The 15,112-nt window shown below is 40.7% G+C and overlaps 1 protein-coding gene across 1 annotated transcript in view; it reads left to right on the top strand.

Annotated features, from left to right (window-relative positions):
- Positions 1–579: 579 nt before the first annotated feature.
- The window catches only part of LOC109032994 (uncharacterized), an 85,656-nt gene continuing 71,123 nt past the window's right edge, over positions 580–15,112 (top strand). Inside the window, 2 exon segments of the mRNA XM_019045378.2 lie at positions 580–1,344; positions 8,450–8,545. Coding sequence (XP_018900923.2) covers positions 778–1,344; positions 8,450–8,545 — 663 coding nt within the window. The 5' untranslated portion in view covers positions 580–777.

The raw sequence follows: 15,112 nt of genomic DNA, 5'->3' as shown, positions 1-15,112 counted from the left end.
GTCAAGTTTATAAGTTTTGGTCTACAATCATGGTCTGTAAGTTGGGTATATATTTCCCACAATAAATTACAACAGAAGCGAAGATCATTTTAAGAAATCATATAACTCAAAACTAGTGCATCAACTCTGCTGTTTTGTCCGACTTAAGAGTATTAGAATGTTTACTCTTTTCTTAAGTTGATTTACACTTTTCGCTCTTCCGCGGATTCCTCTTCAATGTTTTTTGCTATCTGACAACATAGGATTTTATACAGCGCTACCAATAATATTCGTAGTTTGCCGAATCTACCCTATGGATCTCGGCTGAGCGAATATTATGAATTACCTAAGAATACCTCCATCATACACGAAAAATAATTTTTTTGATTAAATTCTCCAAGTAGATATTCTCTCAATAATAATAATTTCCAGATCCATGGTCCCTGATCGAAGGAATTGATTGTGCTCGTCAGATGAAAAAAGTGCAACTTTTTATTAGTTGGCAACTTGGGTAAAATAAGAGGTGGTGGTGAGGGGGGAGTGGGAGAGCTCGTGGCTGCGCGCTGGCGCTTTGCGCACCAAAATAAAAACACAACCGCGTGATTAGAAAATAAACGAAGCAGCAGTCATGTCGCGGAATAGTTGAGGTTAACTTGGCAATGATTCGGGTCTACCGTCGGAAATGCGATATTCGAGCGAGTTATTTCGGTCCCTAAAAACGGCTCTGCGTTAAATTTAGACTCAGTTGATCTCATTCGCGGGCAAATTTGGAACTTCTTGCGGGAACTATGGAGCAACATGGCCGACCTGGCGGACAAGATAGACGACTTAATTTGTAGTTTTGACGGTGCAGCGGATACCACGATGGATACGATTGCTATGTATTTGTTCGGGTGGATGGTGTTTAGTTTGTTCGTTTTGGCTATCGGCAAGTACATCTACGGCAACTTTGTAAGTGCTAAAGAGTCGAAAAGTGGCAGTGTTGTGACAGAGACGGTCATCTCCTCTTCCTTGGCTGCAGAGCCACTTATCAAACCATCACTCTTAATCCCTAAAGAAAAAAAAGCCAGTACCCCTGCCCCTGTCAGTAATGTTCCAAGCACAGGTGGTAAATATGTCCCTCCAACACCCCCTACTCGAAAGCGACTGGGCTCCAAGTCAGGTCGCAACTCAGTCCCTCCACTGGCTCGACCCAAATCAGCATCCAACCTTTTGCCACCTGTTGCGTTGGGCCCTGATAGTGAAAGTGTCAAGTGGGTAAATGAATTGTTTCTGTGGTTGTACTCCGATTTCCCTGCCGTTCAAGAGCTACTCACCGACTGGATTTTCTCCCTCAATGAGTTCATGAAGAAATCAGTCGAAGAGGTAAAATTTCACTTCTGTTTCCTAACTAGTAAGTTTTGCTCTGAAATGAGTGCGAAGGGCCCAACTTATTAATTGAACAGTTGCGGCAAAAGTTACCTAAGCACTCTCAACTACTTCATGGACAAATCCATTTTTGACATTTTCCTTGAAAGAAGGTGTAGATTGAGAGAGGTACTGGTACATACCTGCTATGACTCAGGTGCAGATGTGCCAAAAGGATTTCCTCTTGTACAATGGCTCAGCTTGTGTTTCGATTACATATATTGTAAAAGCAACAATATGTCTTCTACTTCAAGCCATGTGAATGAAATGACACTGAAAAACAAAAGATGTCATCCTGAATATCCATCAAGACATAAAATTCTTTTTAATTTAAATCTTGGGCTGTAGGTATTATCTGAACTTTTTCTAAGTATTGCTGTTGCTGTCAAAAGCATGATTGGTGATGCTAGGTCAGTAATGGAAAAAAAATAATAATAATTCAGTTAAAGGCATAAAAAATAAAAATATAATAATTCCAGTGTTTAGAATTGAATATTATTTTCAGACAAGAGCTCTATTATTGCATACAAAAAGAAAATATAAACCAAAAATCATGCCCTACAATTGATAAAAAAGCATCATATGTTTTCTTCAAAATCAAGGAATACGATGTAAAGTTTTACCACCATATAGACTTTTTTTTTATGAAAGCACCTAGTTTTTGCCAGAAAAGTATATCTACAAATAAGAAGTTTTTTCCTCCCCCTCCCAAAATCTGAAAGAACATTCCGAAGTTTTGGTAGGATTCATACCGTACAAATTTTGCATTTTTTGTCAGTTTTCAACACTCCTCTAAATTTCTCGAAATCGTCCGAACGTCTCTTGAGAATTGTAGTGAATTGCAAGAACCGCAACCTGCTCTGCTGTAGGGAAATGCCGTATGTGCATTCGAATGTTGAAAAATCTCCTCTTGGAAAATATTTATTTTTGTAGACAGTCATGCGTATTTTTCCTCGCAATTCACTAACACTTTAGATCAAATCACGAACAAAATTCTGTAAGAAATTGAAAGAAAAATACATGCAAATTTCCCTACAAATTGGTGATTTATCAAGTCAACGTCTGAAGGTCCATACGAAGTTCTTTCTTAGCGCGGCAGTGCTTGGGCGCATTCGCGCATTTGTGGAAGGGGGAGGGCGAAGCTCCGGAAAGTTTAGACCATACATGTGAAGGGCTGATAGAACCATGCCCCCCCCCCCCTCCCGAATATTTGTCTAGCTATGCCTCCGAGCATTTCTACCAGCAGAATTTCAGTCTTGCAATTTATCAGTGACAGGAGTAAAATGCACCAGAATGAAATAGGTACCTAATAGATGAGGTACCGAATCAATAATCACTCATATCACCATTAATTAAAAAAAAATAACGAAAAGCGTAGGAGAGAGTTGAGAGTAGCGAAGTCAAACGCCGGGTATGGGAACAAGAATATTCCCGAGAACTTTCCCCGGGGACTGTGTAGGTATTTATGCATGGATATGCGTTTCTCTATCGAAGTTTCGCGGAAAAGTAGGTTTTAGCTAGGAATTTCCGAGAACGGGAAAGCTTCCGTCAGATCCCTAGTTAAGAGGCTTTTTCAGTCGAGTCGGGTCTAGGAATAGTGCGGGGGAGGGGGGGGGGGGGTCGGGTATTAATGACTCGGACGGAAATGTAGCAACACGCATGGGAAACAGTGGCGAGGCGTGAACGATCGATTCTCGATATTTTCCCCCTTTAAAGCTATGGTAAATAATCGATTTTTAAGGTGTTCGTTGCGAACACCCCGTTTATCGATCTTTTTCCATAGGTTTAAACGGCAGGTAAATCGATGTATCGCGAAGCACGCCACGCCACCGGTGGGAAAATTGCATTAGGCAGAGGAGATAAGCGGGAAGTTGCATTCGCGACGACGAGCATTATTCGCCGATAACTTCCGACTCCTTGCCCCCCCCCCTCTCTCCCTCCCCTCTCCTCTGTCTTGAAACACTATGAACTTTTACTTTTTACGCGCTCTAATTAGGTGATTTGCTCTGGCTTCAGTTATCTGTCCGCAGTGCGCATTCAAGGCTTTAGTTGCGAAGGCTCGCTTTCAAAACGCTTTCTTCTCATTAAAATTCATTCAGGTTGAGCTAGCTCTTTTCTGCGATGTTAAATATTCGTTTTTAAGTCTGGAGCTGGGAAGATTCGTGTTGCTTCACCATTTGGACGTATTTCTATCAAACGGAACTATGTGCATTATGACGTGAGCCCTGTTATGCACATATTCTTATGGGTCTCAGGGCTCATGTCTTAATGCATCTAGTTCCGTTTGGCAGAAATACGTCCGTTTGTAGGAACGTGGGCGTGGAGATTTTCTCTTCTAGCTAGAACATCTCAGCTCCATCGGCAAAAAGTGGAACCAGGGGTGCAAAAACTTCTCGGGGTGCAAAAAGGGGTGAAAATGGCAATGCCCCGAAAACGGTATTTTGGAAAGGGAAAGCTGGCAAAATCGCGATTATTTTGGGAAAACTGCGGAAATAATCATGTGTTTTTCGTAAAATCGTGGTAGAAATCGCGTGCTTTGCTCCTAGTACCCAGCTCCAATTGCGTTCGAGCCTTAAAAAAGTTATCTTTTCGATTTTTTTTTTTTTTTTAGAAAAAGGGGGTTTAAAGTGGGAAGGCCAATTTAAAGGATGGGAAGGCCAAAAACTTTCTGCACCTCTGAGTGGAACGCTTCAAAATAAAGTTTGAACCCCTTGAAAAGTCAGGGAAAATTCAATCAATGTTTATGTTCGAAAGCCTTGAAAAGTCAGGGAATTTTGGAATTGAAGAGAACTTTTCATCTTGTACTACACTGGAAAAAAAAACACATTGGATCTAGAGTCCAGACTCCTAAAAACATCGACAAGAAAAAATACTCTTGATTCAATCAGATTTAAGCTTAAATCAAGAACCAAGCCTCTTAATTGGAGCGGATTTACTTTTGATTTAGCTTAAATCTGATTGAATCAAGAGTCCTTTTCCTTGTCAATATTTTGAAGAATCTGGACTCTAGATCCAATATGTTTTTTTTTTCCAGTGTAGGTTCTGTCACTCGGTTGCATTTCGACAGTGGAACTACCAAACCACGTGTCTCGGTATGCGACGTCGCAGACTTCCTTCCCTGCTTGATTTTTTAAATGAAAAACTACTCAACATCAAATCGTCGCTTGGCTGACAAAAGGGCATAACTAAATTTTGAGATGAGCCCAAGAAAGCATTAGGTCCCAAGTTACATGGACAATAGAGTTCATCGTCAAGAAGTGTTTTTACGCCCTTATGTCAGGAAGGCGACGAATTCTTGAACACTTCTGCAATTGTTTTACTTCAAGCGAAGGAAACTCTGTGTAATCTCAATGAATGATATTGATTTGTTCTCCTTCAAAATAATATAATGTAAGCGGAGATTTTGCACCACCGCAAACGAGGTACGTGGTCTGATGGTTCCACCGTCGTTTTGCATATCGAGGGCTAACGAACACTACCGCCTAACTGTCAATTTTGGCAAAAGTGAGTCAGCGACTTTGCCACATTCTACAGTATAAAGTACGCAAGCTGATGATTTTAGGTATAGTTTTTGCCAACTCTGTACTTAGGAGAGCATCGCAATGAAACTGCGTAATGTATAAAAAAATTGCAAATCCAACTTTAAAATTACAAAAATTACCACGTTTTCTTCTCATTTTGCAAAATCGTCAGTTTGCAGATAAGCGGCACCGTTCAGGGTGTCTACAAGTCCGGAATTTCCGAAAAGTCCGGAAATAGTCCTGATTTTTTAAGGGCGCTCCGGAAGTACTGAAAAAGTGCTCCGCAAAAAGGTCCGGAACTTTTTTTAATGTTTTGTCATTTTTGTCGCAATTTCAAATTTTTGAAATTCTTCGAATTTTGTCAAATGAAGGTACTGAAAGTACGGAATTTTTCTGTTGAAGGAGGTACTGAATCTCTTGAGAATGTACTGAAAAAGTACTTATTTTTGACCAGCCTGTTTAAGTAGACATTCTGCATCGTCCGTTAGCCATCGATAGCACTCTCAACGGGTTCAGCATAACAAAAGTTTGGCTCAAGCATCAGAAAATCGATTTTCCGTATTGCTATCAGCGCAAAAATCGCATACTTTTTCGGGTTTTTTCGATTAATTAATTAATTGAATCTTCAATGTTACGGAGTGATCGGATCATAACTTGTTTCGCGGCGCCAATAGAATCGAGAGAATCAATAGAAAACGAGGAAAAGCGCTTAGCGCACACACGTGAAGACCGGTATTTTTGCGTCCCATTAAAATTCACGACGAGCTGTGCGAATCAACCGGAGCCGGCTCAAATCACCATTGTCCCAGCCATCGCGATAAGACATTGCGCTCGACCGGAGAGGGGTGGAAGGGGGGAACTTTGACAGGCAAATTCACCGAGCTGTCAGGTTTGAAAATTTTCTCACCTTGACCTCGCGGATGCTATGAGGTGCCACTTACTCCCCTCCTCCCCCTCCAATTGTCAGAGAAGTCAATTGATTCTAGCCTAGACAGAAGGAAAAGAAATCTTTCCTGAAGAATCGAAATCATGATGTCTGATCCTGCCGTGCTAAGAAAGAACGCCATGAGCCTCCAGACGTTGCCATATCACCTTCAATAAAAAAACGGATCTACTGGGAAAATTGTGAATCTTTTTCTTCAAATTTTTCGGACAATTCAGCTCATAATTAAATGTAAAATATCTGAAAATTTCTAAGGAATATGTAGAAAACTTTCCCCAAAAATACATGTTATATCCGGTGAAATTTGGCAACTCTTGAATGTTCATACAGCGTTTTTCTTTAGCACGGCAGAATTGTAAGCTGGAGATCGCGAACTATCGGAATTAATCGGAAGGCACGCATATTTGCGGGAAAACGAGGGATTTTTGTCAGCAAAATGTTGCTAAAAATCGGGAATTTCTTCTCTCGCTGCTTTGGGGTCATTTCAGTTATTTTGAATCGTGGTGGATCGTTTTCTGAAAAAAATAGATTCTGTATTCTAAGATCCGAAGAATAATCTTGTTTTCCCGAGAGGTGCAAAAGAGATTGAGAAGAGATGCAAAAGAGTGCTAGATTAACTCCCAACGTGGTGATACGTTTTCTATGAATTACTTCAAACTTTCCACTCATGGAAGAAAAAATAATTTACTTGGGTTCAATTGCATATCACAGTCTCATCTGTATGAAAATATGGCAACCTCAATCTTGTTGCTTTGGCTCAGCTGTAGCAAGCTTTAAGTACACACTTTGAACAAGACAGGGTGGGAAAGAAACAATGCTCGGTTGAGCAATCTGCTAAAGCCGTTGTAGTGCGCGATTTGACTCGTGTAAAGTATTGTTTTTCTTGTGACCGGGCAATTCAAATTTCCCGCAACCAATGTACAATAAAAAACGTTAACATCTTAGCTAGGAGTTGATTACAGTATTTTTCGTCGCGCAAATCTTGTTCTACGTGAGATTCTGGTGAAGAATCATGTATCGGAGTGCTTTGCTTCGTACCTTGTTTAATGGCCCATTCAATCTGAAAACGCGAACATACATAGAGAATTTTCCTACCTTTTCTCACCAAAAATATTTTATCGGGAGAAACGTGGCAACGTTGGAATGCTCATGCGGTGTCTAAACACAGCATGGACTTTTTATGCCCCTTCACTCGATAGCGCGATTATTCTAACAGTAGTTCGAACAATCGCGCCGAATATAGTGCGGGCGGCGCGGCATTAAACGTATATTAGCGCCTGCAAGCCTATGAGAATACTTCACACATTGCACGCAAAGCACTGTGCGCGCTTTAATCGTTGTAATTTCTCGGTGTCAGGCCCACCACCAGCGGTACGAGGGACACAATATCCAACCGGTGTACAACGCGAGCCTGCAATACTAGAAGGATCGTGGAGATTTTCCTGTTTTCTGTTAACTTCCCCATCGTTGAGTATCCCGCATTGCACCTCATCTACTGAGACAAATCAAAAATCAAAATTTGCCAATTTTAGTTGCGAATTTCATGTTCGCATTCGCCCTTTGACTCGTTCTACTGTGCGTCGTTGTCTTGCAATTTTGATGTTTTCAGTCTTGGAGATTTGTGTGTAAATCTTGGGTGTCCGTCAAGGCAACGTCAATAAATAAATAAATAAATAAATAAATAAATAAATAAATAAATAAATAAATAAATAAATAAATAAATTAAAAAAAAAAAAAAAAAAAAAAAAAAAAAAACAGAACAAACGAAAATATTGCATCGAACTTTTTTTATTTATTTAGAATTATTTAGGAAAGTTTGCAGAAACTCTCTGGAAAAACTGTGTGTGGCTTTTTAAAAACATGGATAACACTGAAACATTAAAGTGACGCAAAACGTTAAACATTGATTAAAAATAAAACATAATAAAAGTTGTGCAAAACGTTACATTCAGAGATAAATACACTTTTTTTGCGTGCACCGTCGGCTTTTGAATCCATTTATTCCTTAGAATAGAATAGAATAGAATAGAATAGAATAGAATAGAATAGAATAGAATTTATTGATGCATACAGCCTATAGTAAAAAAAAAAGCTCTGGCTTAAGTCAAATTTACAATTTATACAACAATTACAACAATATAAGCAATTTAAGCAAAATGAAATTATACAGGTTCCTCAAAAAATTCTTTTAGACTATAATAAGCTTTATTTTTGAGTTTTATTTTCAATTGGTTAAGGAATATTTTGACGTAACCTTCCTAGTACATCACTTTCAATTCGCTGGTCAAGGTGTTGAAAAACGTTATCGCTTGATTTTTCCTTAAATAACTAGAACATAATTGTTCTAGGTAAAATTTATTACGTGCAATTTTTCTACAGTGGTTGGCGGCCGCGCAGCGGCCACATACCCCTAGTATTCGTATAATCTCACACAGTCAAAATGTGACTGAGCGTGGCGTCATGCGAGAGGGGTCTGCGGTATATCATCGCCCGAAAACACAAAGTTGTTTGCTTACATTTCAGTGGCGAAAGCTTCGCTCGGTCTCAAAGTAATGTTCAAAGCTGTCTGGAAATGACAAGTATTTTTGTTTTGTTACAGCACGGCGTGGGCGTCGAGCTAGTGCGTGTTTTGACCGAAACGCATCCACCCAACATAACCAACGTCTTCTGCGAGTGTGCGCCGAACGACGATATCGTAAGTTCCTCTCTTTTACGCAGCATAATCTTCTTGTTCTTCATCAATAATAATTATATGCTTACCTTCTCATCTTCAAATCTGTCATTTTGGGGGAAAGATCCCCAGAAAAATAAGTAGGTATCGGCTCATAGGTTCGTGGACATCAAGGGGACTGCATTTTGCAATTTGGAAGAACTCATCTATAAGAAACAACAGACAAACCATTAGTTTCCTTTTGCCTGGAGAAAAGAGCTTCGTGAGGGACCCGAAGTTGAGGTCGTATGGATCTCTGAAGTTTTCGGATCGCACATCTGGAAACTTGAGGTTCACCTGCCGAAATTAGGGTCAAACATCTGAAGTACTCTGGTACTTACCGAGGGGTTCGGTTCACACATTTGAAACATTTCGGTATGTACTTACTGAAGTACTCCAGATGTTTGACCCGAATTCGGCAGGTGGACCTCAAGTTTTCGAATGCGCGATCCGAAAACCTCAGAGATCCATATAACCTCAACTTCAGGTCTCACACACAGAGTTTTTTTCTCCGTGTGTAGATAGAATTTTTCACGGATGAGCTAGTGACAGCAGTCCTTATTGCAAAATTCAGTCGGAGGGATCAACGTAGTTGAAAAATCTGGAATTGGTTTGAAACTCAAATTTAGTAGGCTTGAGTTGCATCGCAGATTCGAGGTACGAAGTCTTAGTCACGACGGGTGGGGGGAGGGGTTAAGGTGGTAGATTCGCGTGGGGGCATTGAATTTTTTGCATATGGTGATGACATATAGTCGCCCCTCTGACGTAAAGGCGTATCTCTAGTTCCACATGAGACCTGGAAAGCTTGGAGCTATATGGAGTACAGGGCTCTTGTATAGAAATCGAGTTACGACCTCACGTCAGAGGAGCGACGATATGATGAGCTTCATGAAGGTGAAGTATTGACGAAGTATGCGCGGCAACGTTCACGCAAGTGTCTGCCGAGAGGAAAAGTAGCTTTCTGGAGGTTAGGAAGTGCAAGCGACGCCGCACCGATGTTTGTCATCCGTCATCATTTATGCATGTCATCATCGTCATTCCGGCTCTCGCTTTTCATGCTGTACTTACAAGGAGCAAAGAGTGCTAGGGTCTTGAACTCTCTTGCCTCAACAACTGAGGTTAAGTTTTACATATGAGCATCATTGCAATACAGGGTGACGCAGGCCAGGGTTATACACTGGAAAAAAAAACAAAAAAAAAAAAAAAAAAAAAAAAAACACATTGGATCTAGAGTCTAGACTCTTAAAAACTTCGACAAGAAAAAATACTCTTGATTCAATCAGATTTAAGCTTAAATCAAGAACCAAACCTCTTAATTTGAGCGGATTTCCTCTTAATTTGAGCGGATTTTCTTTTGATTTAAGCTTAAATCTGCTTGAATCAAGAGTGATTTTTCTTGTCAATGTTTTCAAGAGTCTGGACTCTAGATCCAATGTGTTTTTTTTTTACCAGTGTACAGTTAGTCCTCAGGAGCGTATTCTATGGATCAGAATAAGATTTTTTCCTCTATGAAATTTCCCTCTCCCGATGAATTTCCCCACAAGGTTGCCAGTCAGGGAATACCGAGAAAACCTGAAAATGTCAGGGAATTTTTAAAAGCCAGGGAAAATGATGAAAGTGTCAGGGAGAAATTGTCAAGTCGCATTTGTCTCCTTTCTAGAATGTTTGACGCTTTGAACAACACATTTTGTCCGAAAACTATTTCAAATTATGTATTTTTTACGATCTGGCATATCCTCAATCGTCAGGGAAATCTACCAAAATTCGTCAGGGCATTTTACTTCCTAAATTCCGTGGCAACCCTGTACCCATCGATTAATCGATACCTACCCCCATACAATCATGCCCTTGGTATGAAACGCTCTGTGAAAGGAGCCCTCGGCGATTTTAAAGTTCTGCACGGGGAGAAAACCGCGGCTCGTGGCTTCATACGGTTGGTCGCGCGGCACGCCCCATTTAACGCGGTGTCCGGCCTATAAAACACGGTGCCCTCATCGTTAATGAGTTGAAAAAATGATGAACTCGCCGGGACTGTCGGTGCACATAGCGCGGGCTTTGGCACCGGTGATGGATTGCCGGGCAAGGGGGCGGGAGGGGGTCGATCACCGGACCCCGGACGCCTGCCAAAATTCACCCGAGGGGCAAGCCAGGGGTGTCCGAAACCCTGCGTCGCGAAGAGCGCGAAAAAGTCGCGGAATTTACCGACCTTTAACTTGTATCGGATGCCTCGCTCGGCCAGCTTGGGGTTGCCGAATTGTCCGCCGACGCGAAAAGTCTATTAAAATCGTAACCACGAGAGTGAAAAAACCGAGCTGTTTGATCAGACAGCGGTGGCTATTAACCATTTTATCACTAGCTCAAAGTGTGGGCGGATATTGTAATCAGCAAGTCCATCGGTCAAACTTATCACTGAAAAAACCGTAATTCCGCTTAGAAGGACCGGATACAAACAGTCTATGTTTTTGCAGGATGACAAATGATTGAAGATTGAAAAATGATTGACAAATGATTGATGATTGAAGACTTCGGATGTTTCAAAGAGTAAAATTTTGGATATTTATATTAAAAAAATAAACAAAGGAAAGAAAGAAAGAGGAAGAAAAAGAAAAAGGTCGTTGCAACTTTTCAACCTCGGTGGCTTATGCAAAATGAAGAGGGCGCTTCGGTTTCCATTCCGCCGCTAACGCGGTGAGCGGACGGATGAAAACTAGAGCGCCTGCAATTGCATCGATATGCAACACGGACATCCGCAGAGCACGAATAGTTGTATCAAGGCGCTACGACCGATACCGCGCCGAATGTTGCGATGTTTCCATTTTCTCGTTTCAGCGGTCGGGTAATCGGTTGAATCTTCGTTAGGAGAAAATGCGCGACTCCTTAAGCTCAGTCCTAATACTAATATTTTTGTTTTTTCCAAAGTGCGACTTGGTTTCTGTCCATTTTATACAGTCCACTTTTTGCGTTTTTGAAGTATTGATTCACCCACATTAATTCATTCAAATAAATACGCAATTTTTCCTCCGATTTGACAACCGCTAGCTTTTTTCAGTCGTCACCTTGTCTGTCGTTGTATCAAATTGATCTGACGAGATTCCAATCTTGAGATCGGAATAACGGTATTGCGAGCGCAAGCGAGCGTAGTAGTGAACTTAATCTAACTTTAATTGCAAATACAAAGTTCGATCGTCGCGTCTTTCATCGAAAGTAATGTTATCAATATTTCAAGGCATTTTTAATAAAAAGCCCCGTAATGTTTCAAGAATTTTTCCAGTAAGGGGTTGAGCGAAGATTCGATAGGATGCAAAAATACATTTTTGATAAAATCCCCCTAAAATGACTCTTAAGTTGTAAAACAAGATTAATAAAATAAGATTACTACACTACAGCTCAGAAAGTTAATATTGCATTTTAAACAAAAAATTCCGAAAGCAGGCCCTTTTGGAGCAAGTGAAACTTAGATGCCAATGAATCACAAACTACTTATGGATTTTGCTGGTTCTGTTGTCAGCTTCAGAGATATGTCATTTCAAACGTTCATTATATCGTTAATAATGCAAGTTATGCGGCTTGAAATTTTCACTTTATACGTTCCTAAGAGCGTGTAGCATCGAAAACCAAAAATCAATACTCTTTAACCTACAAAAAATTTTGAATTTGTATCGTAATGACGCTTTTGCAATGATTTCATCATATTTATTTCGTCGTTTGCGACCGTGCACTGGGGTAGGGGCGCAAAATTTAAGTGTGGAACAAATCCAAATTAAGTTAGTTCCAAATTTGGTTTAAAAAGTGTTTCAGGAGCATTTTTGTAATATAAAACGTCAAAGAATTATATGTCAGATTAAATCGGAGTAATTTAAATTACGGTTCGAAGTTCGCTGCTCAAACAATACACTTCCAATAAAAGACCTATCTGAAGTCCCAATTTGCAATGCTCGACCCTCGGAATTTTGGGATTAACCTTTAGCTTATCGCACTTAAAGGAACTAAACCTTTCACAACATCCACCTTCGGATAAGAGCAAGTTACCTTAGATAATAACTCAAAATTCAGATTTTTTTATACATTTTGACGGAAACATCTATTTTCCAAAAATTTTGATCAGTCACAGTGAGATCCCTTGTATCTGCGGGTGGCCAAATTTTTTATGTGTATACCGTTGTGATGTTATTCCCCGATAGCCACCGATATTATTCAGTTATGCCATCGCTGACATGTACGACTTGAAATGAATTTGAGGAGGATCTCTTTTAATCCTTGTCGAAATAGCAATGCCACAATGCAATTCGGCTCAAAAAAAACATAGCTATGATCGCGGGAAGAAGCATTTGAATTTATAGGATTGAAGAGCGCGCGTAAATGCCGTATTCTACTAAACGATGGAATAATATAACGGGAGAATTTTTTCCAATAAACATGATTGATTCCGCGGCAAAATAGGCAGCCACGCTGCCACGCTCTCGCGCCTCCGAGAGCACAGATGTTGTGTCACGTGACCCCCTTGCCATAATCAGCAATATTTGTTTTGAGTGGGTGCAGAGGGAGGGTGGCTAATTTTCAGTGGCTCATAGAGAGACATTTCTCCGCACAGAGGGCATCATCAGTGTCTCTGATTTTGTGATTACGTTTTTTTAAGTCGTTCGACCTGACTGCAATGTTTTATTTATGGACCCAATTCGTCGTTTTCCGGACGAAGAAAAGTAACTCTATTTTAAGGTTGCAAAATTGACTCATAGACTTCAAGATTTTTACAAGAATATACCTCCTTAAAAACACAAAGACAATTTTCGGTAAAACCACACTCACTTGCGTAAATAATTGTTTTTAAAAGAACGGGACGCGTTTCGGGACCTTAACTCCCATCATCAGCCGCGACTGAAGGTATTTATTGAGTGTGGTTTTACCAAAAATCATGTTTGTGTTTTTAAGGAACTTTAACTTGTGTAGGCCCCTAACGGTATTCAAAGAATATACCTGCACAATTCGTGTCATTAATTTTTGTAATTTTCGCATGAGGTCCGAAGAAAAATCAGTGAAAATTTCCGTTAGGAAGTCCCAAAATGTTCCTGGTAATAATGCAATTTGCGGGGAAGATTTGATAACATTGGAATTTAGTTACGTTCTTTCGCGAGGGAAGAAACAAAGACATCTGTCAGTCGGAGGTGCTCAGCAAAGCATAGTCCTGGAGGATGGTCAACATATAGAAAGTTGCGAACAATACAAGTACCTGGGGGTGAACCTGACTTCGGATGGGAAGCTGGATCAGGCCATTCGGGACCGTAATCTTCTAGGAAGGAAAGCCATCGCCATGCTTAATGGGATCCTTTGGGACCAAAGGATTTCCAAAGACAACAAGAAGAGGATTTATAACTCGGTTGTCAAGCCTATTATCACCTATGGCAGTGAAGTGTGGCAGTTGAAGAAGCGGACCCAAGAAATGCTCAAGGCGACCGAGATGGATTTCTGGCGACGATCGGCTGGAATCTCGAGGAGAGAACGTGTCAGGAATGAACGTGTCCGAGAGATAATGGGCGTTGAGGGGACGATTGTGCACGATATCATGACCAAGCAATTGGTATGGTATGGGCATGTGCAGAGAATGGCTGATACCAGGTTGCCGAAGAAGGTGTTGGAGTGGGTCCCCCCAGGTAGGCGACGGAGAGGGCGTCCAGCCAAACGGTGGGTAGAGGGCATCCATGAAGAGATGGAGAGATGCCACCTTCCGGAGGATCTCTACCATGACAGATTCCTGTGGAGAATAGGCGTCGCAGAGCGCCCTAGCGCGCCGTAAAAGCGGCTCATACATACATACAAGAAACAAAGAAATTAAAAGTTGAGGTCATGTACGATTGTGCTGTGTGCTCAGTAGTTTCTCCCTCAAACCGACAGTGGAACAGTTACAATATCGCGAAGTAAATTGCTCTAAATTTCGCTCATCTGCCATCGTAAGTAGAAAACAGTGGTGATTCTTTGAATTATCTTTTGTACTTGTGAGCACCGCCCTCGCTGCTGAAGACAGCGTAGCTGTAGCAGCCGTTTTGGCTGTTCAAGCAAAATTGTAGTACTAAAATGGATATTTTAAGCTCTGAAAGTCCGTTTCACCTTGGTGAATATATACTTGTTTTATCGTGCTTATTTGCAAAACATTTCCCTTTTCCAATCTCTCAGCCCAAAACTTAGCGCGGAACTGGAATGTTTTCCAACGAAGTCGTGGCCGCAGAGGATTATCCTAATGACTTTCCAAGGACTTTTCGAAATCTGCCCATTGTGTGGGAAACGTTCTGCCTCCCATAAGCTGTCATGCGAAGAAAAAACACAGTAAGAATATTCGAACGTCGCTTAATACCCACGACAAGATACCTATCGAGGAAGTTATAAACATTTTTACTAAAAAATTCTCAGATCCCTCAGATAAATTGCGTTTAAAACTCTGTGAAAAATTCTAGATAAACAACTCACAACTTTTCCTGAAACTGCTTTATTAAAATTTATTTAAATTTTATTAAAAGAAATTTGGCAACGTCCGGAGGTTCATACGGTGTTCTTCCGTAG

The sequence above is a fragment of the Bemisia tabaci genome, chromosome 7 (genome assembly GCF_918797505.1).
Source record: "Bemisia tabaci chromosome 7, PGI_BMITA_v3".
Classification (NCBI taxonomy): Eukaryota; Metazoa; Arthropoda; class Insecta; order Hemiptera; family Aleyrodidae; genus Bemisia; species Bemisia tabaci.
Note: the sequence above shows the minus strand (reverse complement) of the source record. Positions and strands in the feature narration are given on the sequence as shown.